The sequence below is a fragment of the Rhipicephalus sanguineus genome, chromosome 5 (assembly GCF_013339695.2).
Source record: "Rhipicephalus sanguineus isolate Rsan-2018 chromosome 5, BIME_Rsan_1.4, whole genome shotgun sequence".
Lineage (NCBI taxonomy): Eukaryota > Metazoa > Arthropoda > Arachnida > Ixodida > Ixodidae > Rhipicephalus > Rhipicephalus sanguineus.
The window spans coordinates 43,146,997-43,172,045 of record NC_051180.1 but is presented as its reverse complement, the minus strand read 5'-3'; the positions used below and the strand labels follow the sequence as shown (position 1 = coordinate 43,172,045).

The 25,049-nt window shown below is 46.1% G+C and overlaps 1 protein-coding gene across 2 annotated transcripts; it reads left to right on the top strand.

Annotated features, from left to right (window-relative positions):
* Positions 1-4,831: 4,831 nt before the first annotated feature.
* LOC119393557 (dermonecrotic toxin SPH) lies at positions 4,832-24,468 on the top strand. 2 transcript variants are annotated; one of them, XM_037660651.2, is made up of 8 exons: positions 4,832-4,947; positions 7,073-7,144; positions 11,692-11,938; positions 13,079-13,210; positions 14,640-14,762; positions 16,916-17,147; positions 18,365-18,528; positions 24,193-24,468. In XM_037660651.2, exons 2-8 carry the CDS (start codon positions 7,085-7,087, stop codon positions 24,195-24,197), a joined length of 963 nt encoding a protein of 320 aa, XP_037516579.1. In that variant the 5' UTR covers positions 4,832-4,947; positions 7,073-7,084; the 3' UTR covers positions 24,198-24,468. The 2 variants fall into 2 exon arrangements, with proteins under 2 accessions (XP_037516579.1, XP_037516577.1); XM_037660649.2 differs by lacking the exon at positions 24,193-24,468 and having other exon boundaries at positions 18,365-18,811.
* The last annotated feature ends 581 nt before the right edge of the window (positions 24,469-25,049 follow it).

Sequence of the window (25,049 nt, the reverse complement as noted above, 5' to 3'; positions counted from 1 at the left end):
TCTGGGCTACGTCAAAGTTTCGCCCCTACCTCTACGGCAGGCCCTTCAAAGTTGTGAGCGACCATCACGCCTTGTGTTGGCTACCTAACTTGAAGGACCCTTCAGGTCGCCTCGCACGGTGGAGCTTAAGACTTCAAGAATTTGACATTACTGTCGTGTACAAGTCCGGAAGGAAACACTCCGACGCCGACTGCTTGTCTCATGCCCCCGTCGACCCGCCACTGCCCGACGACCAGGATGATGACAGCTTCTTGGGAGCCATAGGTGCCGAAGACTTCGCCGAACGACAGCGAGCCGACCCGGAACTGAAGGGTCTAGTGGATTACCTGGAGGGCAGGACCATCGCTGTCCCAAAAGTATTCAGGCGAGGACTGACATCATTTTTCTTGAAAAACAACGTCCTCGTAAAGAAGAACTTTTCTCCGGCCCGAGCCAGCTACCTTATCGTTGTACCTTCGGGACTGCGACCAGAAATTCTGCATGCCCTGCACGACGACCCAACGGCTGGACACCTCGGACTTTCCCGAACGCTCGCACGAGTACAGGAAAAGTACTACTGGCCGCGCCTAGCAGCCGACGTCACTCGCTACGTAAGGACGTGCCGAGACTGTCAGCGACGGAAGACACCGCCCACAAGACCAGCAGGCTTCCTTCAGCCGATCGAGCCTCCTCGGCGACCATTCCAGCAGATCGGGATGGACCTCCTGGGGCCGTTCCCAACGTCGACTTGCGGAAATAAATGGATCGTCGTGGCTACCGACTACCTCACCCGCTACGCCGAAACAAAAGCCCTGCCCAAAGGCAGTGCCGCTGAGGTAGCCAAGTTCTTCGTTGAGAGCGTCGTCCTTCGACACGGCGCCCCGGAGGTTCTCATCACCGACAGAGGTACGGCGTTTACGGCTGACCTAACTCAGGCGATCCTGGAATACAGCCACACAAGCCACCGCCGCACCACCGCGTACCACCCACAGACCAACGGCCTCACTGAGCGTCTAAATAAGACCATCGCCGACATGCTGGCCATGTACGTCGACGCCGAACACAAGACGTGGGACGCCATCCTTCCGTACGTGACCTTCGCGTACAACACGGCCGTACAGGAAACGACGCAGATGACGCCGTACAAGTTGGTCTACGGACGGAACCCGGCAACGACGCTCGACGCCATGCTACCAAACGTGACCGACGAGGAAAACATCGACGTGACCACCTACCTACAGCGCGCCGAAGAAGCACGACAGCTCGCCCGCCTACGGATCAAGAACCAGCAGACGACTGACAGCCGCCGCTACAACCTTCGCCGACGCCACATGGAATACCAACCCGGTGACCGTGTATGGGTATGGACGCCAATACGCCGACGAGGACTTAGTGAGAAGCTTCTTCGACGATACTTCGGACCGTACAGGGTACTTCGACGCCTCGGCGCACTCGACTATGAGGTTGTCCCTGACGGCATTACGAACTCTCAGCGGCGCCGTGCGCGACCTGAAGTCGTCCATGTCGTGCGCCTTAAGCCGTTTTTTGCGCGTTAGCGAGCCTGGGGACTCTATTTTTTTCCTTTGTTATTGTGATTTATTTCTGTATGCACTTGTTTTTTTTTCTCTTCTGTGTTCTTTCACAAGCATCGGGACGATGCTTTTTAAGAGGGGCGCAATGCCACGCCCACTTCTTGTCTTGTTTTGATGTATTCGGGTTTGACCGGCAGGGACGGTTATCAACGCTCGACGCTGTCGGCGAAGTAGTGTTCTAGAAGCGTCGCGATTGTAGTAGATCGGTTTGTTACGATTGCGCCCCGCACGCGAATGTTCCAGCTTTGTCTAGAGATTACGCCGCCACCAGCGATATCGCTGGAAAGTTCGATAGCGCCTGCATAAAAGCCGACGCGCTTGACTGCTTGTCAGTTGATCGACGAACGACGCCCTGTTCGCCGCTATCATTGTACAGCGTATATTGCTGTAGTTCCAGTTCTCATTTTCCGGCCACAAGTTCGGCCAAATAAACAGTTTCATCCTGCAAACGCCGACTGCTGTCTTCGTCGACGTCACGACCACGTGACACTATGCTCAACTATGCTTACAGAACAAGGTTACACAAGGTGAAATCGCGGACAGCACTGACTTCCAACTGAAGTTTTTATTACTGGAAGTGATTGGAATTACAAATTGGAAGCAGAGACGCACTGGTGTCATCTAATCGAACAAAGCTTTGTTCTTCATGATATGCAAGCACGGGCTACACTCAAGTAGTCTAGCTCTTTATGAGCTAGGTTGATTGATGGCGCACACACATGTGCCTGATAATTTCCTACTGGGCTGCTATGGAGCATGGCCCGAGCTTCTTGTGAGCACGAGTTTGCTCTGAGCTCGCACTATGGCAGTCATGACAGGAAAGCATTGCGGAGTGCAAGAAAGCAGCGTTGAGAAAAACGGCTACAAGAACGTGCATGGCGGCACAAACGCATGCATGTGCGGCATTTGCGGCGGTTATGAATGAAACACCGCGTGTGACCGCGCCAGCGCCGCCACACAGTCAACATTTCAACAGTGCAGCGACGTGAGCGTGATTGTCGTGCTATCTCTGCCAACTGGACATCGCGCGTCCCACAGGCGTGTTCGTGGGCGTTTGTCCTCTTTCAGGCAAGTTCTTTCGTTTCACCTGGAGCATGAAAATTTCCACACTCGAAGGCAACAAAGGCGCACACGCAGCACTCTCGTGCAGCTCATTTCGCTTCTATCGAATAATAAAAATAAAGAAATGAACAGGTTGCTGTTATTTACAATACACACCTGAAGATTTTCTGCAGTAATGCTTCGGTAGAAACAATGTCTCCACAAACAAGCAAAAACATAACATTTCACGCAGCAAATCTGCAGTGCGCTTGCTTCGTGGCGACAACGCGGCTGTGAGTGATACGTCATGAGTGTGGTGAAATTGAATGCGATGCATCGTAGCGGCGTGATGAAAGAACCTTTAGTTCTTCATGCATATGTGCATCGTCTGTGCAGTTAAGCTATGAGCTGAATTGTGCGCGGTGGCGTTGCGGAGTGAGTACCGCGCCTCGGCGAAAACAAACGCGGTGGGTGCCCCGATCCTTGCAGTGGGCTCCTGTCAAACTGACTGACACGTCAACTTGGGTTCAAACGCGTTGTTTTTGAGAAGGCCCCAGTAGAAGAAGAGGATGAAGAGAGCGCGCACCGGCCGAGCAAAGCGCTAGAAGGTAGAGGCCGATTGTGATGATTGTTTTGTGGTGACTCCCCACGGCCTAACGAAAAGACCGCTGTAAAAATTGTCGGTGCTTTGGCAGTGCGACGTTGGCTGGACGTAGCGGCTGTGCAACGCACGCTGTTCAAAGGCACTCGACCGGAGCTAATGGCGGAGGCCACGGCCCTAATTATACTAAAGATTATTCAGTGCAGGCATTAAATGATTGAAAATGAATTTAAGCATTTCGTTCCTCCGAAAAATATCAGTAGTACGATTTTCTGACTCTTTTGTCGCATGGGTGCACTTCTGCACTCAGTGGAACGGCAAACAAATGAAAGAAGATGCCTCTGGTTTGAGGACACAATCCCAACGTCGTCAAGCGCCCTTCAAGCGACGCCACGTTCCATCGTAACCAATGGAAGGTGGCGCGTGCGGAGGACTGGATTTGACCTATTCCTACTATTAGTTAGTTCAAAAGGTGGCGTCGGCAGAGCTCGAAGATATTCCGAGTTTCGCCAAACTCGGGTCATCTTGCATAGCACACCAGCTGTCCTCTATTAACAAGAGATTGTATTATGCCGGGATCCACGAAGAACTGAACCATGCCATTTCCGTCCCGGAGGTGATGCCAATGAAATGTCACGTGGGCAGCCCAGAAAGAAATTTAAAAAAAAAACTTCACAGAATTACCTGACTCGGGAAACAAGCCGTATGGATGCACGTCTCATTTTCGTGTTCTTGACGATCCCTATGAAAAAGGAAGCAACAGTTTATTATACCGTTAGTAGATTACTACATATAAAATGCCCAGTATCTCAGTAATAGTAGAAGTTGCAAGATGCAGGTAAGAATATAACAAACTTTAAGAAACAAATTATCCATCAAATAATACCTTGACATCGACTAATAATAATCGTTAAGGTTTTTCGTTTCAAAGCCAGGTAATTATTATGAGAGACGCCTTAGTGGAGGACTCCGGAAATTTCGCACACCTTGGGCTCTTTAACATGCGCCTAAATCTAAGCACATGGAACTCAAGCATTTTGCCTCCGTCGAAAATGCAGCTGCCGCGGCCCGCATTTGATCCCGCAACCTTCGAGACAGCAGTCGAGCACCATAACTACCAGATCATCGCGGCGGGTTGCCTTAACACCGTGACAGTTAGACATTTTCGCATACCTGCAGGACTTCTCTCCGCAAGATGTCTTTAGAAATGCTAATTATTAGGAAATTAACGAGATAGAGATGCAGTTTATTTTCTGAATACCGTGATTTTGATGTATTCCGCCCGTATGTGTCCGGCAAATCTTCTTTTGAAAATTTGCTATCCGTATTATTTATTGTCTTTTCACAGATTCTCCCAGTGCGTTGTAAGGCAAGTTTTCGAAAGTCAAAGTTGTATTACAATACAATAGCGCATATAGAGATCAGGTATTCCAAATTAGAGACCTTTCTGTGGCCACTTTAAAGGAAGAGTGCGCACGCTCATGCGCACATCTGGGCGACATAGTTTGACAAAGGCTTTGAAACACGCCATTCCGAGACGCATAACTATATCTGCGTAGTGAAACGGGAAACGTATATCTGTCATTGTCTTTAAGGCATGAGGCCTTTTCTAGAGAACGGCTGCGTGCGAGCAGATGGGAAGAAAACTGCCATATTCGTCGAGAAAAAATAACCATGACTTGCTCGACCACTTCTCTATTATGTTGCGCTCTGTTAGATACAAGCACAGTCACGGTAAGGAGTACTTGGGCACTACAACTTTCAGTATTCCATAAGTTCTAAATTTTTTTTTTTTCGCACGTCCGTTTTTTTGTCTACGCTCTTCTTTCCAGCTTTCGTTTCCCCTTTGCCTTCCTCGTGGTGTTGTGTAGCAAACCAGAAGTTTAAATTACGGTTAATCTACCTGCGTTTTCGACATTTGTAAATCTCTCATTTCAGTTTTCCGGACACGAATGGCTGCTCTGAAATGACCTTGTGCCCCCAGAAAAGAAAATGTGGAGGAAACCGGAGAGTAAATGCAAACGATAAAAAGAACGAAGGAGATAACGGACGTGTATTTGCTAAATTTGTTTATCTGAATATATATAAAGCAAGATTTTTATTTACACTGTGGCGTTGTCCAGCTGTTAATGTTTCAGGAACGCAGGTTCTCGCAATTGGATAATTAAAAGTGGGGCGCCCCAACGCAGAACGACATTCAACCCGTCAAGGTATCATGTTCCTTCGGGAAAGTCGGGCTAGCTCAGATCAGCGGCCGTTCTGAGCGCGTGCGCCTGAGTTCGGGTCGTTTCACGCCAGAGTGATAGCTGTTTTCAGACCAGTCGACAAGGGCAGCTTACGAGGTGCCAAATATTTTCGCCGCAAGGGAAATGTACTGCCGTAATTTGTGGACGTTGACGTCACTATCTAACGCCAATCAACGCTAAGTTTGTTAGCCGTCGCATCGAGCGATAGGCCCAGCCAATAGTGAAGGCTGATGCGGACACAAGCGCAGTAACAGACAACGAACACACAAAAAAAGCACGAATTAAATACTTCAGCTAGTGTCTACTCATACAGACGCCAGTGTAACACGGTACACTTTATGAATGTCACCCAAAACACAAAAAGCCGCAGAATCGGTACCATAACGTTATAATTCTTAATCGATTGGCATCACTGTTTGTATTTTCGATGGAGGTGAAAACGTTTGAGGCCCGTGTACTTAGATTTAGGTGCACGTTAAAGGACCCCACGTGGTGGAAATTTCCGGAGCCCTCTACTACGGCGTCCCTCATAATCATTCGTGGTTTTGGGACGTTAAACCCCAGATATTATTATTAGCCCTCACTGTTCTTCCCTGGATCACGACAATCGCAATCGAGGGCGCTCTAAGGTGAAAACATTCTGTTATCTCTATCCCGATCTCATAGCGCAAGTTTTATGTTGTCGTCGCGCGAACATGGGCGGCAGCTCTTAACTTTTTATGAAGTGGCCGATAAGTTATCTCAGTGTTTCAGGGTGTCTGTTTTGTTTGGGTTAAAAAAAAACATTCCCTTATGTAATAGATTTCCTGTGCCTACGCGGCTGATGAAGAACTCGCACAAGGGGAGATAGGTCAAGTTGGACTGAGCCGGCGGACCGATATATCAGATTGCATACTTGAGATGGTAGCGAAAAAACGAACTCTGCCAGATCTCAGTTCTTGTAAGATATCAGATTGCCAAGGAAAGAAATGTAGGAGTATTGAAGGAGTCTAATTGGTCCGCTTCCGCTTGCTTATCATGCAGTTTCTCATTGGCGATCACGCTATAGCTTATTACGGATTTCGACTTACGAAAAGCTGGCAAAGCCGTGTCGTATACGGACAGAAGCGCTTCGACAGCATTGTACTGCTGCCATGCAAAATATCTTTTATAGGCAACTAAATCCATACACGCCGGCAGCTGCGAGTAGCCAGCACAGATCAATCAGCAGGCAGTCGTCTATTTCTTTCATAACGGAGCATTTTACTGCTATTCAGGGGGGAAGTTCTGTTTTGTTTGTGATTATGGCAGTTCTGTTTATTGCGTACGCGTAACTTGGACTTTCTTGGTTTTGAAGGCTTTGAGACGTCGTGCGACAGACAGGAGAATTTTTCGCAGCCCGGAATTTTTGTGTGGCGCAGGAAATGTTTGGATGAGTCAGTGAGGGTAGAGTGAGCACACGAAATACTGGGATAGTTTTACGTCATAAGAACTACATTTATCGCCGATATTAGCAATCCTTTGAGGCACTGAGAAGTAAACAAAGTTGACGATATTCTGTTGCAGGCGTTAACTAAGGCTAGAGCTGAAAAATATAGAAGAATGTACAGTGCACCTTCTAACCCATCTTGCAGGTGTGAAACATCATGAGATTCAGGAGATTACTCGCAACTTCTCTTCTTTTCACGAGTCTCCTTGTTAGAGTGGTAAGTGGAGCGAAATACCCAACCGCATCTTTGAATGTCGTCAACACTAGAGAGAATAAACTTCATGCAGAATTACGGGCGAGCCATGCGACATTAATAAGCGAGCTGAAACTGGGGTTGCAGTGGTTCTGATGTATTATATCAAAAATACACACTCAGATAATTTTTTCAATTGGAGAGCGAGAAAGTATTTCTGCTTGCACATGTACTTTCGTTCTTCCTAAAAAAACGCCAGGCCTGCGCTGAAACCGCAGCACAGTCACAGCGAAAGCTGGAAGAGCGGCGTTTCTAGAGCCCGTTGTAAGCTCTCTTGGGGCTACAATACAAGTACACTAGAAAGGTACCCACTGCGCCATAAATCACAATTTTTGTGAAGTTGGCAAGCACGTACTAAGCCATTATTCGTCATTCTGCGGAGAAGCAAGGCACCAGCTACACGTCTGTAAGACATTATGTGCACTTTGCTGACGCGACGACTGATGACGATGAATAATTATGGATCAACCCTTTGTAATGGGTTGGAAGTTTGAAACGGCCCACCAGTTATGTAATTTGCATTGGGTGACGCCCGGTCGCTATTTCCCTCTCTCGTCATGCTGTATAACATACGTTGACGACGTTGACGTGGGAGAGAGACGGGGGGTGGGTGGCGAAGAACTTTACTGAGACCCCGAGGAAATGAATCATGCCCTTATGGGCTTCCTTGGCAACCAATACAAGTGCACTTGCGAGGAACACACTACGCTATAAACTACGCTACGCTATCTCCTATCCGCGCTATCATTGTAATTTTTGAGAAGTAGGCCAGCAGGCACTGTGCCATTTTTCGTCATTCTACGGAGAGCCATGGTACCTGCTTAACGCATGTAAGGCATTATGCGCACTTTGTGGATGCTGTGCCTGATGAGGATGAAGAATTATGGCAGAGCCCTTTGTAATGGGTTGGAAGCATTCAACAACCTACTCGTTGCGAAATTCGCATTGTGTGACGCCTGGTGACAGAATTCGCGTTGTTCGACGCTTCGTGCTTATTTTACTCTTCTACCACGCTATGTTGCATATGCTAATGTGGTTCCTTCCCGACATGAAGCCTGTATAGGACCTTTTTGCCAAGCTGTTTCAAGCACCGGCATGGCTCAGAGGTTGAATACTGGGCTCCAACGCAGAGGGCCCAGGTTCGAACCTCGTTCCATCCTGGAATTTTTTTCTTATTTCGTTTTATCTTATTTCGAGCGATACTGGTTACGGACACCGGCGGCGGCGGCGGCGGCGGACAACTACGGCTCCAGAAACGGCCGGTGAAATGATCTCATAACAGCTTTCGCTGTAAAAGTGAGCGCCTGCTGCAATGGATGATGACAGCCTATAGAGATGCTATAACATATCTTTCCCTAACGTTTCTTTGTTATCATATATATGACAACAGTATTCTGTTATCATATATAACAGTATTACCAGTATTCTGCACATTGTACGGTTCTGGGCGGCAGCTGGCCCCTAGCCCCTCAGAGACGAGGCCGAGACATCAAGGAACACGTATTTACTCTTCCAAGCCTCGGCCGTGAATGCCTGCCGGCGGCTGCTGAGCGCGAGCCGCGAGCGCGAGTGACCAGTCGTCCTTTTCTTCTACGGTCCGCTCGCTCGCGGCCGCCGCGCTCATTCTGCAGCCTCCAATCTGGTGAAATTGGGGAGGAGGACGCGGTAGCCATTACCCTTGGCCACGGCGGACCACACGTAGCGTACACAACCATGCACCGGTACAGTATGTCCACCATTCCTTATGTTTCGACTCGACAGCTGGTGCAGCAGGCGCAGCGCGGCTACCGCGCATGCTCCGGGCGCTGCGCTCGGGGTGCTCCTCGGTGGCAGACACCTTGCAGTGTGCAGCAGTCCGCTTGTGGTCTCTCCACCTGGGCGTCACCACGTCCTCCCTCGCTTCGTCCTCGTCGTCCTCCCTCGCTTCGTCCCCGCACACCGTCCTCCGCGAACAGCAGCTCCTCGCTGCTTGCATGTGCCGTCACCACGGTTGGACTCGTTCTCGCTTTCCTCCCCGGCACGGTACTCCTGCGCTGGATGTCTCCCATCCTCGGCACCTTCGGCATTATCTACGTCGTTACGGACCACTGACATTGTCTGCGTTCGCGCACTCTATCTCCTCGTCCCACAAGCCCTCTGGGTAATTTCCGTCAGCCTCCTCGTAATACTTGACAACTTAATGCGGTACTCCATATCTTCCTCCTCTTTTTCGGCACCATCGCTTTGCTTGTGGTTCACCTGTCTCGACGTCCGGCGGCCGTACTTAACGCGTGTGGCGAGCAGCTCGACCGGCGGTGGCCTTCTGCCGTAGACGCTGCCGTCTGAGCAGCCGTGGAGCTCTGCTGTTTGCGCCCTCCCGTAACAGCAGAGCGGGCTGCTTGTTTGGCTGCCGGACGTCAAATAGCCCGTCTCGGGGACCCTTCCATAGAAGCGATATCTTGTCCGACCTGGCGTCCACGGCTTCTGCCACCTCACCGTCCTCCTCGTCGTTTTCCTCTGCGTGGTCGGCTCCTTCCCAGTTGACAATGCCGCCTCTTTTCACACCATCTTCACCTGCTGAGTTCTCCTCCTCTCCATCCTCAGCGACATCTGCTACCTCCACATCGTGATCCCGAGGATTCCCGCCTTCTTTAACAATCCTGCGACATCCCAGCCTCCACTTCGCAATGCTGAGACTCATCGGCTTCTTGGCCGTCAAGCGACTCGTTGGCCTTTTCCCTGAAAATCTTAGTGCCCACCTCAGCGTATTCCTTGCCGCTCACGTTCTCCAGGGCCACCTCGTCACCATACAGCTCGTCGACATACAGTGACACCTCGTCGCATGATCCCGCCGTGTCGTCTGCGCGGTCCTCGCTTTCCTCGACGTAGCCCCGGCATGCTGCTCCTTCGCTTCAGGCGGAGAATACCTTGCGGCAACGTCGTCGGGACCCATGTCGTTCGCGAACGGGATACCGTGGGTGGTGAAGAGATCGAGGTAGATGTAGAGCCGTGCAGCCGAAGTAGTCGTGGAGGCCCAGGCTGGGTTGATAGCAACGTCGGCAGGTGGTGGCGGGGCGTAGCGCTGCGCCCAAATGCCACAGTCCCAGTAGACATAGTCCGCGGGTAGAAACTCCGACCTGAAGGCCGTGACAATTGGTCCCCAGACAGGAAGCGAGGCTGGAGAAGAAGCCATTTCGCTGCTGTACCTCGTAGGGCAACAGGCAGGACTCGCTCGTGTACATCGTGGTCTGTGATGCCGGAAGAGGTTCTGAAAGTGGGAAGTTCATGGATGAAATAGACAACCGATTTCCGCGCGTCTTATCCAGTAAACGTTGGGACGTCCAACGTCACCGTCGTCAGTGCCGTGGACACGAGCGCTCGTGGTCTCCGCGCGTGGCGACAGTCGTCAAGGGCGCGAGAAGGGCCGTGATCTGGTCCAAAGACGATGAGGCCACCTGCACCAGTTGTGATCGCTCACCACCGGGTCGGCTCGGTGTCCATGGCCGCAGGGGCGGGGTCCTTCCCGAATGGGCGCCAAATTCCGACAGAGCGCGAGCGACCGCTCGTACTCTTTTTCTTCTACGGTCGGCTCGCTCGTATCTGCCGCGTCCAAACATGTCATGTTAGTTCGACAAAAATGAACTCGGTGTGTTAATACAACAACGGAAGAACTACCGCACTCATTAAAGCGGAAAGTGTACACCCATTGCAATTTACCAGTTCTAAGATTTTGGCCACAAACTTGGAGAATAACAAGAAACTGTAGACGAAGTAAAGCACCACACGGCGCGCGATTGAACGAATAATGATAGGAAGGCAGCTGAGTGGATCAGAGGACAAAAAGGTGTAGCCGATATCCTAGTTTATGTTAGGCAGGTAGAAAGGTAGGTAGCAAATTTTATTTGGTCCGGAAGAATCTTCACCCCGTTTTTATAGGGCGATGATACGAATTCCAAGAGATGGAAAGCGCGGCCCATGATGGTGCAGGATTGCACGGGGCGAAGAAATTACAAAATTCAGAGGAATAAAATGGAATCAGCTCGCACAGCTAGGACAGAGGGGATTGGACATCGTTGGGAGAAGCCTTTCTCCTGCAGTGCACATAAAATAAGTTGACGGTGGTGATGACTGGAATCATCATTGTGATGATTATATTTCAGTGTCCATCGAGTCGTACATGTTTTTGTGCCCTTTGTTCTTCCGACATTGCTGCCTGGGTATGTACAGAACCTACTAACTTACCTATCTGTGCTCGGTTCACGTCCTTTAACAAGTGAGAGATCCGGATAGCAAAGGAATTTAAGGGGTCATGGCGCTAGAGGACACGCACAAGGAAGACAAACCATGTCAGTGTTGTGGAGAGCCGATACCCCTTCAATTGCATCTAACCAACTAGCCCAAAAATCTATTACTTTTAGCAAAGCAAGTTGCCCTAATAAATGTTCACTATATTATTTAGCGTTTCGATGACGTCATAGACTCCGGCCCAGTCTGATAGGCAGGATTCAATTCAATGTCTCTCTCTATTACAGGCGTCGAAAAGTGGACACGGGCGACGGCCATTCTTCATCATCGGGCACATGGCCAACACTATTGCTGAAGTTGATCAATTCTTAGGAGAAGGCGCCAATTCCGTTGAAGTCGACATTGAGTTTGCGAGGAACGGCACCGTGCTGGGAACACATCACGAGTTGTTTCCTTGCGAGTGTTTTAGGGTCTGCGGCAAGCGAACAAGCATCAAAAAGTTCCTAACGCACATCCGTGAAATCACCGCTCACCGTGAGTAGGAAAGTGGGCCTCTTTTAAAATTACATGTTTAGGGGGATATTTTTCCCCCAACAATATTTTTAAAATTTACATATGCATATATACACGTAAAACATACATACATACATACATACATACATACATACATACATACATACATACATACATACATACATACATACATACATACATACATACATACATACATACATGGTGGTGAAACCCCCTCCCCCCTGTGAAAGAATTTTCTGGCTACGCCCCCGGTGGAATTTTAGACAAAGTAAGGCTTGCAGCTAATTTCTCCAACATGCGACATCACATAAGTCAAGAAAACGTTGGCGTAAGAAAACGCGGCGACCTTCTCGATTCAACGCTAACTGAGCGTTGAATCGATGGACACACCACGTACAAAGGTATCAACCGTCTTCTGATCCCTGTCAATATATTGAGTGTGCGTGCTAAAAATGCGCAGTTACTTTCAGAACCATGCAGCCGAGTACTATAGAGCTCACCAATGCTGTAGCGCTTGTGAAAAAGTGAATTGCGATAAAGCTTAGGAAAGTGAGATAACAGTGCCAGCCGTGCTTTTTTTCTCGTGTGATTGGAGGTTCCGCGATAATTTATTATTCGCAATGCTTGAATGACGTAATTTCTTGTTATAAATCGGGAAACTTTATTCTGGACAGACTCTGTAGTTTAATTATTAAGTACATAAAGCGTATGGGGAGATTGGAAGAAACTTACCATTTCTAAACGCGAGCAAGAGCGACTGCGAGGGATTTGCTCTGCGAATTGTAGCGAGGACAGTCGCAGAAGATGGGCTGTAGTGTCTCGCGTTTAGACCGATGACGGCAGGAACCATTCTGGAATGTCGTCCTGATAGGTCATCGCGGGTGAAGGCGACGAAGGCAGTGCTCAACTTCTTGAAGGCATCAGACCTGCACCGTCGGTTATAGACTAACGTCGTTATGATGACCGTGAGATGTGTGTGACTTTTTGTGCGTGCGTGCTCTCTCTCTCTCTCTCTCTCTCTCTCTCTCTGTATATCTCCCCCATCCCTTCCCCCAGTGCAGGGTAGCATACCGATCCTTCTAGACTGGTTAACATCCCTGCCTTTCCTTTCTCTCCTTCTCCTTCCTCCTAAACGCGCAGCAAGCTCACGCTACGCCGGGAAGATGATACTTCTATTCCTCGACTTGAAGACCTCCAAGGTTCCCGCCGAGTATAAGTTGACGGCCGGACGAACACTCGCTGAGAGCCTCGTAACGTATCTTTGGAATGACGGTGAGTTTCGCCTTTCGCCTTGTCGCGTTTGTCGTTTGCTCTATAGTGCAGAAATTCAGCTATCAGTAATCGTATGAGATTTAAATAAATAAATACATTATCGAGCTTTAAGTGCGACAACTGCAACGCCTTTATGAAGCACGCCGCACTTGAAACTCCGGATTAACTTGATATTAATGAGAACTAACAGACAATAGCACCAAGGAAAGTATAGCCTCTTGAGTCCCGGCTATGGAGAATTATCCAATATATTGAACAACTCGTTGTCGTCTGCTCCAACCCCAACACCCACTGTTTGCCGTTGAAAACTATTTTTTTTAGTTTTTTCAACGTCTATTAGAGTCCTGTGTCAAGTGTGGGCAAAATCAATGCAGCGGCGCGCCTGGAATACTAGTGCAAAATTGCAGTGGTCAGCAGTGGCATGTTCTACGGCCGCACTCGTCAAACTACGTATTTTTTCTTGCATTTATGAAGTTTGTTTGCTTGCTTATCATTTATAAGTACCTTATCATATTTAAAGTACCTTTTAAGTACGTTATTTTCGCCACGTTATTTGGTCCTGATATCCAATATATTAAACAACAGGACCAAGTCAAGGCCTGAGGTCCAATATATTCGACATTGCACCACATACAAACCCCTACTTTTACTAAGCTAAGCTTTAACAGTTTTTGCCTACGTGGTCTATTCGAGCTATACTGAACTTTCTGAAAAAAGTCCTGCACCTAACTTTAACCCACGACTCAGGAGGATAGGGGATGTTATTTGTAGTAATTAGGATATAAATGTGAAGAAAGTAAGGTGGATGAAAAGATAAATTGCCGCCGGCAGGGATCGAACCTGCGACCTTCGAGTCATCTTCTTTCCGGATTAATTTAACTTGAGAAACGTATGACAAAATGCCTAACCGGCAAGGAGTGGAACAGAGCTTCAAGGTAACAACCGGGTTCCTACAAGAAAAATACACAATATGCTTTAAATGCAGTAATTATCAGGTTGCCCCAAGAAGACGTCATCTAATATAGTTTGGTCCTACAGTGAAACGCTGCACAACAAGTGAGCTATATCATATAGAGCTCGTAGAAATGAATGCGCCTATTCTTCTTCTATTTCATTCTTTTACGCCCCTTCCCAGGTAGAAAACCGGAGACTTCCTCTGGTTAACCTCCCTGTCTTTCCTTTACCTTTGTCTCTGTATGAGGATACTCTTTCCCCAAATGCTACTGTCTTGAACTGTTATGCTACTGCATTGATCTATATTGTATTCTTCCTTTTTTATCTTTTAACAGCCTTACTTCTGCAGGGTAGTTAGCCTGCATCACGTTTTGCAGTCCTTCCTGCGTTTCCTTTTTTTCATTTCTCTTTCTCTCAGAGTAGAATGACTCGTCTCATTTCGACTTGTCCTTTTCTTTGTCCTCCTTCCATGTAGTGACTCAGAATCGAACCATGAATGTACTAATTTCCATCGGCTACATTAATGACCAAGATGTCCTGAAAGGTGCCATTAAGTATCTGAGTCAGGATAAATATCTTCATCTTCAGAAAAAAATAGGTAAGTCAAGAGCTTTTCGTGTTAAGTTTCTAAAGGACAAAATTAAACACAAAAACAAAAACCAAACAATCAAACGTGGAGGTCATTCAGCAGTTTTTGTATTTATTTTGTATTTATACAAATATTTCGCTTACTTAATACAAAAACTTCGCTAAACATTGCATAGAATGGTCGATGTCGTCTATTCGTTCTTGTCTATGCTTCGTTAAGCTGAACTAACCAGCTGAGGTATACGTTTAACTAGGCACACATTTTTAAACATTTTTGAAGAATACAAGATAATACATCAGGCGCAGGAAAAATTTCTCTAAAATTACACTTCATTTAACAGGTAAGCTGTTTAGCGAATCGTTCCTTGTTCACTCCAGTACCAAAAAGCTATCATCATGAAAAATGGGTATGCACCGCAGAAACTGGGTATGTCCCACTACTCACCACTGGCGCACTAAAAATGAATAAGGCAGCAGTTAGCCCAATAAATGAATGCGAAGCGACGGCGGCGAGCCGAAGACCCCGGATACGTGCAAGGAGAGAATACTAGCGAAAGGGAAAGGCAACGGCGGCTACGACAAGACCCCGAAGCGATGCAAGGCCTATGCCAACGACGTGCCCGTAGATCTGAGAGGCGCGAGCGTTTGGTTTCCGTGTGACGTTCGGTCTCTGGAGTTTGGACATCCGTGTTGTGTCTGTGACTGCATGTGCTTTAACTCGAACCCCTCTGCACTGAGAATCAACATAGAAACAACCTAACATCACCTAGCTAAAGCCTATAGCTACGACCTAGAAGCAACCTAGAAACAACCTTCATCGCTAAGCTGAGGCTTGCAAACAACCTAGAAGCAATCAGATTAGTCTTCAGAATCGTCCAGTTTCGCTGTTTCAAGCCTTGTGCAGCATAGTGGAAGCTCCGCCAGATTTTTTTTGCGCTATATCACATATCAGCCGGAACATTGTATTGCTTCAGAGTAATTTGGTATCCAAAAATTCGTGAAATTCGGTTTCACGAAATTTGATCTCTTGAAAAGACAACATTAACAGTACCTTGGGAAGCGAAAATGGGATACGCTGTAAATAAAATCAATGTGACGCGCAATATGTGGCTTCAATTCCACCTATAGTTTATCCATGTGGTAGCTCCGGCAGTGCTCCGAGTAATAAAGAAAACCCCCACAGCGATGTTTTACTTAGAACTACAAGTAACACCGCATTGCGTGTATGGGGTAGCAGCTATTCTAAAACCGCAATAATACAGAAACTTGAGCGAGTTGGTGCATCGTCATCATGCGTGAATTGCAGTGAGCACGGGAAACGACGGAAGAAAGAGAAGAAGCAAACAGAACTAGCGCTAACTCTCAACTGAAATTTTATTAGAAAGGAAACTATATAAATATCTAGAATTATCACAACCATGTCGGCAAAACAACCACACCGAAAACAAATAAAAGAATAATAAATAAGCAAAAATTCAGAGAAGGACTGGACAACTCGCACTTTCGACACAATCATTTTTTACAAGTGTTAGTCAGATAGTCAAATTCAATGTCACTCAAGGTGATCAACGGCCTGCTGACACACGACTTCTTTCACACACGACTTCCTTTCCTTCTGATGTGGAAAGCTTCGAAGATTTCTCTGGCGACCTGCTGTCTGTGATGCGTTAGAATCATTGTGTCGTCAAAATGGGCGGAACAACCGCACTCATGACAATGGTCAGCGAGGGTAGATGGTCAGTCTTCAGCGAGTGAATGTTTGTGCTTTTTTAATCTGATGTGGATGCACCTTCCGCTATGCCCAATGTAAGTTTTGCCACAAGACAATGGTATTTGAAACACAATTCCCCCGTCACATTCAACAACACCTAGGCACTGGTGCACGGGCTGCAAGATGAGGGGTGAAGCATGTGTCTAAATTTGTGCGAGTTGTCCGACTGGACAACTCGCACTTTTTTGTATTTTTATTTATTTATTCCGGTGTTGTTGTTTTGCCGACATGGTTATGATAATTCTAGATATTCATTTTGTTTCTTTTCCAACAAAATTTCACTGGAGAGTCAGCGCTAGTCCTGTGTGCTTCTTCTCTTTCGTCCGTCGTTTCCCGTGCGCGATGCACTTTACGCATGACATTCTAAAACCACATAAACATTTCATGCGCAGGTTTTGACGTGGGCATGAACGCTCCACTACACGACATCAGGCGTATGTACGAAAAAATGGGCATCACTCATCACCGTTGGCAAGGTGACGGTCTCATGAATTGCTTCCGATTTCTTATACCGCATAACAGATTGAAGGAGGCAATTCAGGAACGCGATACACCCGGCGGCTACATCGATAAGGTGTACTACTGGACTGTCGATCTACCTGAAAACATTGCGAAAGCTATCAGGTGAGAGCTTGCAACTGCTACGACTTTAGCTCAGTAGGAATAACGATATCAGAAGTACGAATATTAGTGCGCGGCAAGTTTATTTAGCCAGCTGCTTTATGCTGGGTAAAACAGGAGAAGAAAAAGCAGGATAAAAACGGACGGTGATTATACAGAGAAGATACGAAGAATATAAAAGGAAATCAAAATGATAACCACGAGTTGCGACATATGTAAAAAAAAGGCCTCAACGGGCTCGAAAACTTAATTTCCATTCCCGCAGTAGGGTACAATATAATATCCTCTCACATACGTCGGCTTTGGAAGCGCAATTCTTTCAGTCTTAGCTTCTTATAAAAGATGCCCCTGTGAGGAGGCGTGAATGTGTGAACAAGTATGCGCTGTCCCTATCTATAAAAGAATAAAGAAAGTAAGCTCGCGCTTAGGTTGTGCAAGCTCTTGGGGCCAGTATTAGGCCATCAAGGGTTAGATTTTTGCAAAGACTAGACGATGACTTGACTTTGTCATTACGTTGTTTCTCTATGCCCGCTGTCATGAAGGTTGTTGGTAAAGCAAAGCGAGAAATTTTAAGCGGTCGAACTGTTCTAGAACGGAGAAAGCTGTCACTGTGCCTGTCGTCATCACACCTACCTGTTCATACCACCTGCGTCATCTCACCTGCCGCGCACTAATGCTAAACCAACCAAGTACGATAGAAAAACGCGTAAATAATCTAATGTCTGGTGTCTCTATGAGTGTCTGTATGAGTCTATGTCTGTATGTCTGTATGTCTGTATGAGTCTGTATGGTGTCTGTATGAGTCTGCATGAGTCTGTATGGACAAAGTAACGTATTTTAATAATCAAGAATAGTTACTGTTGAAAAAAAGATTACGTTTCAGGTTGTTTTTATTCTGACAACAGACAAGAAGAATTTCTTCGACTGCGGGAATACGTTGGAAATACAGAGAACGCGCAGGCACCAGAGGCCTTTCGTAGTGGCTCGTTCTTTTCTTTTTCCTTTCCTAAAGAGCACGCCGGCCTTGTAACATGGATAATGTTCACTAAATTGTGCTTCACAACTTCGCTGTTAGCGAAGCTTAGTCAATGTCACACTTCTCTAGACGCGTTTTCTTAATGGTGAACATACACCGGTCATGAACGCATCCAACACAGAGGCTTATGCACGAAAGTGTTGGTGACCGATGCTAATCAGGTAGTTTTCTGTCCTCTTTACAGCCTTGGCGTTGACGGCATCATTACCAACAAACCCGAAAATGCATTTGACGTAGTCGTAGGCAGATTCGCACGTCAGCTGAAGATCGCCGATATCAGCGACAGCCCATGGGAGAAGTTTCAGAGACCGAAGATGGGAAAGGAGGCAAAGGATTATCCTAACAAAGGTGGTGACCAATGGAGGAAAACTAGTTGATCGGTGTCATTTGAGAAGATGCCACGAATTCTCACACTGGGCAATTTTGAACTCTTCTAGCAGAAAAATATTCCATCGTTTGCAAAGTTCTGACTGATTCTCACATTTTCTCGACCGCAAAATTGTAGGTCACACGTTTGTCCTTGTTTTCAGGTGAAGACACAGACGAAAGGCAAACGTACATTAAAAAAAAACCCACTAAGAGATTTCTGAATGATTTACTGTTTATTATTATTTATATTATGCCTAGAATAAATGCGTACGTACCATTGACAAACCGCTAGTGAAACTAGCTAACCTTAGAAGAACGTAAAAAACAGACGAAGTGTTTCTTATAAATTCACTTTAAGTGCATATATAGGCCATACTACCTCCTAGAAATGGCCCGTTTTGAAGAGCCAGTAAAGTAATGGTGTCGCAAGGGCCACAGAAATCTAATCATCTTATCTCTAATGGCGCATTTACGAATTTTTTCTTGCTCTGTTGGGAAACCTATACTAAGCGCATACGAATAGACATTCTCACGAAAGCATAGTTAATGAGAAAAGTCATCGCTGACTGCTAACGACGTAAGATATCGTCGCAAAAGTAAAGCGCGTGCTTGAACACCATTCATCACTTACACTACAAGCTTGATGGCTCTTTCTCTGCAGCTGTAGTTTCCTGTTTTCCTACCTTCGTTCCATTATCCAAGTGCGGGGAAGCAAGCGGAACTCATACACCTGTTTGACTTTTCTTTCTCTCTCTCTCTCTCTTCTTTTTTAACCTTCTCTATGACCACGATACGACCATACGACCGTGCTAAATAGCTGTCTCTATAAAAGGCTTACGCTAGAGGCTAATTTAGGGTGTGTTCCAAATTCCAATACTCACCGTAGACGGCTAAATACACATGAGAATTGAAATGGGATTTAAGATGGCCGCTGTCCGGTTACCACAGCTAACCGGACAGTGGCCATCTTAAATCCCATTTCAATTCTCATGTAGCCAGCAAAATAGGCAGCCTCGCGAAGACAGCATCGGAGACAAACAGCAGACAGGCTACTTCAACGTTTTTAGATTTACTTTGCTGTCCAAACAAAATAGCGGCTGAGCGAAATGCTCGGATAGCCCGGATCTCGCAGCATACGGTCGCTTCAACACACGCGGATGCTTCTCTACGCGCTCAATGTCAAATATGCGTTCAGTTTTTCATAGAATATGAATACGAAATGACACATGACATGCGTTCACATGCCAGCACATGTTCAATAATAATAATAATAATAATAATAATAATAATAATAATAATAATAATAATAATAATAATAATAATAATAATAATAATAATAATAATAATAATAATAAATGCGACCACAAAGAGCACACATAGACACAAATATAGGATCGACGCTCTCCTGATCGAAACCCGTTTAGGTTTCCTTTCTGTGGCTGTGGTTCTGGCGCTATGTTTATTACTATTATTATTGAAAGTAGAAATACAATAATAAAGTTATTATCGTCACCCTTGCAATGTCTCGTTCAACTCCCCCCCCCCCCCCCCAAACAAAGAAAAATAAATGAATCAACACCTGACACCAGGTGCCTGACTGAATATGGCATCGCAAGGAAGCGGTGTTAATTCTCGAGCAAGCAGTAGAGAAAATCTTGGCGAGTTATTTGCTTCAATGATCGATGTGCGTTGCTGACAACGTAATGCACATAATTACGTCACAGATGGTACGATAATATTGCTTAGTCACATTGGTGTCAATATGTCGGGTGTTGCTCTATAATATGCAGACGAAACAATGGGGCAGCATGGCAATGGCTGAGCCGGTTTATCGAAATACAGCCAGGCCGTGTTCGCCTGCGATGAAACCACGTAGCTACGCTAAATACACGTGTTCGTGTTGAGGAAATGAGGCTTGGTTGAGGAATCAGAATAATAAGGAGCGTGCGAACATGTCAAATGCTTGCTGGTTAAGTGGATTGTCGTAGCTGGCTTTATATGCTTCTTTTTTGTGCTACAGGAGCTAAAAGAAATCCCTTTCGTAGCTGACGCTCCTGTTTAGTAAGGAAACCTTTCAATATACCACACGTATATCGAGGACGAGTTTCAAATTGGCTGGCGCATGTCCGAGCTTAATTCCTTAGCTTGGTTAAAGTGAAGTTAGAAGAAGAGCGTTCGAGGTACGCTGGCTTCACTTATAGGCCATTCATATCTGCCGGCTTCGTAATGCAGTTTTTTAACTAGTAGGAGTACTAATGCTGCCTTTTTTTCAGTTTATTAAGCGAAAATAACTAACTATAGAATTGCTCAAAGCTCCGTGTTTCTCGGTCACGTTTGCTGATTAGTTTACTGTAATGAATATTGTTTTCGAATGCTTATGATGTTATTTTCTAAAATAGAAGTATATTCTTTTTTAACATGGTGCGCGGCTACATCTTGTACAAAATTCCAATCTAAATGTGTGACAGACGCTGCTTTAGCGACATCTTTACCATTTCGTTCAGAGTAATCAAGGCATTTATGTGGCGCGATACATTTAACGGAGCACCAAACTGGCAGCCCACGAAACATTCCTTTCCGTATAGGCCTTGTCATTTTAAATTGTCTTCGCACTATCGATTCAGAAAGTAGCGCGCTCTTTCTTTCTTTCTTTCTTCCTTTCTTTCTTTCTTTCTTTCTTTCTTTCTTTCTTTCTTTCTTTCTTTCTTTCTTTCTTTCTTTCTTTCTTTCTTTCTTTCTTTCTTTCTTTCTTTCTTTCTTTTTGCGTTTGGCAGTGGCTCCAGAAACTTTCGCTTTCGCGTAGCCTTATTCTAATCTGTGCTTCCTGCTCCTGCTATTGTCTAGTCCTTTTTATATTATTTTCAGATGAATGCGTGAAATTCTTTCCGCTCTTAAGAGGATAATGTCTACATCTTCTTATCGTGTCTAACTTTTGATAACTGTTTTGCGTCTCGTAAAATTGATGGATAATTTTTTTGTTTCCTCAGTTGTCGGCGGCCTTGTTGGGAAATGTTTATTTTATTAGCGGATGAATAGAGGTTCTCGCTAGGTTGGATGCTTCACTTTTTATAATTTCGTTACGGTAATAGCAAAGATTTCATTCTAATTCTTTAAAAAAGACCGATGTTAACGGAATTTATTTTTTTTTCGTATATAAATAACCAGCCCGCAATTATGTGTTGTTTAATCTGCAATGTCGTGGAATAAGTATTTTGGGGATTTAGTACTACGAAAGTTCTACTACTAAGAGAAACAATTTCATATCATAATCGGTGTTCACTCAAGTCATGTTCAACCAAAAAAAAAAAATAGTAAAAGCGCCTGCCTACTCTTTCATAAGGAGGGAATAGATAGATGAAATGAAAATAGAAGGAAATAAAGCAGGCACACTGTATTAAAACAAATCTCCCTGAGTATTCGAGCTGCGATAAAAAGCAGCAGTGAGAGCTGTAATGCCTGTACACGGGCAAAATTTCACGATCACCTTCGCACGTCATCGAAACTCAGCTTTTGATGATGAAGCTTCGAATGTGCCACGCTGGCATTTTACATTTCGCTTTTCCTCGGTGGAACGCAAAGCGGTTGTTCGTCACCGTCATGCTACTAAGTAAAAGCTAGGACAAGGTGTTCGTCAAAACACCTCCTAATCTCAAGCTGGCACGGTTGCCTTACAATGTACTAGAGCTCTTCCGCAAACGTAGCTGTGTGTAGAGCCGCTGTTGTGCGTTAGCTAACGCGCTTCACTGTGGTGGGGCGAGAGAGTAAGCCTGAAAAAAGGTATGCGTGTGGACACAGCATACAGATGCCGTTCTGGCTGACAGCATATCATAATGGTAAGAAGGGGTCAACGCATGCAGTGGGACGAAAGTGCTTTCCCAGGAAAGACGGTTCTTCGGCTTCACGCTGCGAATCTCTCGATGCTAACCTCATTAGGAACTGCGTCCTCCTGAGGTTGGGCTATTAGCTGCCGGTTTCGCGTGCTTGTATTCGGTGCCGTACAAAGCTCTGTCTCATGGCGACCTTGAGAGAAGGCGTAAGCTAGTCAATGTTCCAAGGCCTTAGCAATGTTTCTTCTGTTTGCAGTGAACCTCCGGAGACACATAGCGTAACAGCTCAAAATCGTACATGTCCAGTGGTGTAATTAGGCGCAGACAAGGATAAACATTGTTTGGACATATGGATTACAAGTAGCTGTCGAAAAATGCACGCCCGCTTCTCCGTTTTCTTCGCTACGCTTTGTTCGTTGGCTCACCCCTCCAATTCTTCGAGAGCTCCTTTTCGCCTTGAGCGGAGGAAGAGCAACGAGGCGGTTTTGAGCGAGCCTGCGTACCTGCGAGCCGACAAACAGGTTCTTATTGCTGACATGACAAGATGTCCGTGGTGACGTCACGACTAACGATGGGGATACTGAAATGCTAAGCACCGGCATGGCTCTGTGGTAGAATACTCGACTACCACGCACTCGGCATGGGTCCAAATCCCACTCGATCCTGGATATTTTTGTCCCGCCGCGGTGGCCTAGTGGTTATAGTGCTCGACTGCTGACCCGCAGGTCACGGGATTGAATGCCGGCCGCGGCTGCTGCATATCGAAACACACAGCGCAAAACTACGACGGGGACACAGGAAGGAAACACACACAGCGCTGACTTTCTTGTGTCCCCGCTGTTGTTTTGCGCTGTGTGTTTCACTATGCTACACCAACATGCCCAAATTCGCTCTATTGTTGCATATCGATGGAGGCGAGGTGTTAGAGGCATATGTTTCACACTCTCTTCCGTACAGAAATGACGGAGCTGAATATAATTTTCACCATTTTTGTATGCACTGAGAGAGGCAGAATGAAGAAAGCAAAGCTAGGCAAGTTAGCTAGGCGCACGTAAGATGCGCTACCCTGCACCGCGGTACTTGTAAACGGATTCGGAAGAGAGAGCGCACTTGTCGCCAACATACCTGTTCACATAAAGCATACAAATGCAAGGAAGCAGGAAGAGGAAGAGGAGGGAAAAGCTGGATGGTCAACGAAAAGCACGTCCGGTTTTCTATCCTACGCTGGGGGAAGGGGATTTAGTGATGAAAATATAGAAATATAGCAAGGAGTTGTGAGCATACGTAACACTCCCGTTATGTTAAGCAAGACTGCTGCGTTCCATGCATGTCGAAAAACGATTGGCTCGTTCGTATCATGGTAACTTGATTGTTCAGGACGCAGGATTTCAGGTGTATCGCGTTCTATTATAGATATCGACACATGTCTGGTCTCATTACTAATGGCAGTATTAGTAAGGTCATGGTGCCTATTTGCTAGCTTAGAGAAACGCATTGTAAACGCTTGGACAAGTTGGCGGGCAATTCTTAGCTATGCTTACAGGGCAAAATTATGAGATTGACGCACAGACAACGTTCACTCCCAAATGAAGTTTTCATTGCTGAGAAACCAATTACACTGGTTTTACACTGAAATTGCAAGCAGAGACCCAATGGCCTCATCTAATTGCACAGAATGCTTGTTCTGCGTGATATCCAAAACACGGGCTACATTCACGTAATCCAGCCTTTTATCAGCTAGGCTGATTTATGGTGCACACATATGTTTCTGCTTGTAGAATATGATAATTCCCTACTGCTCCCCTCTTTTTAACAGGATAGTGTCTTGCTGGGGTTCCCCAAGAATCGAAGCACGTCATTTCTGTCACGGATGTGACGCCGATGAAAGGTCAACTGGGCAGCTCAGAAAGCAATTCCGGAAAAGCTTTACAGAGTTACCCGACCTGGGAACCTAACCCCGTGGAGGCACGTTTCGCTTTCTTGTTATGAACGATTCCTACGAAAGAGGAATCAATAATTGTCGTGGCTTTAGTAGCTTACTACATGTAAAATGCCATGTCTTTCATTAATGGCAGAAATGAGAAGATGTAGATTATAATAAATATCAATTTAAACAAACTGACCATGGATTAATACCTTCACACCATGAATATAAATATTTCCACATACCTGCATGACATCTCTTCACAAGCGTTCTTTAAAAATGTCAATTCTTAAGAACTTAGCGCGAGGGAGATGCAGTTTATTTTCTAAATACCACGATTTTTCATGTATTCCAGCCATACATATAAGGCTGAATTTTTTATCCGTGTTATTTGTTGCCCTTTTTCACAGAATCTCCAAGCCCTTTGTAAGGCGAGTTTTCGAGAGACAATTTTATCCATGAGAACAAATACAGCAAGGCAAGATATTCAAGGTCAGAGAACTTTTTGTGGCCGCTTTCAATGGGCGTGCGCGCGCGCTTTAAAGGTCACATATCTGTACGACATGCTCAGTTTGACAAAGGCTGCGATACACGCCATTGCGAGTATATGTGTTCAGCAAAGCTTCAATTTGGGCTAGTTGGTACGGCATAGCAATGTAGATGCGCCGAGTGAAGCACAAACGAGAAACTTAACAAGGGACAGGAGTAGTGGTGCGCACTCCACTTCCCTGTCCTGTCCTGGTCCTGTC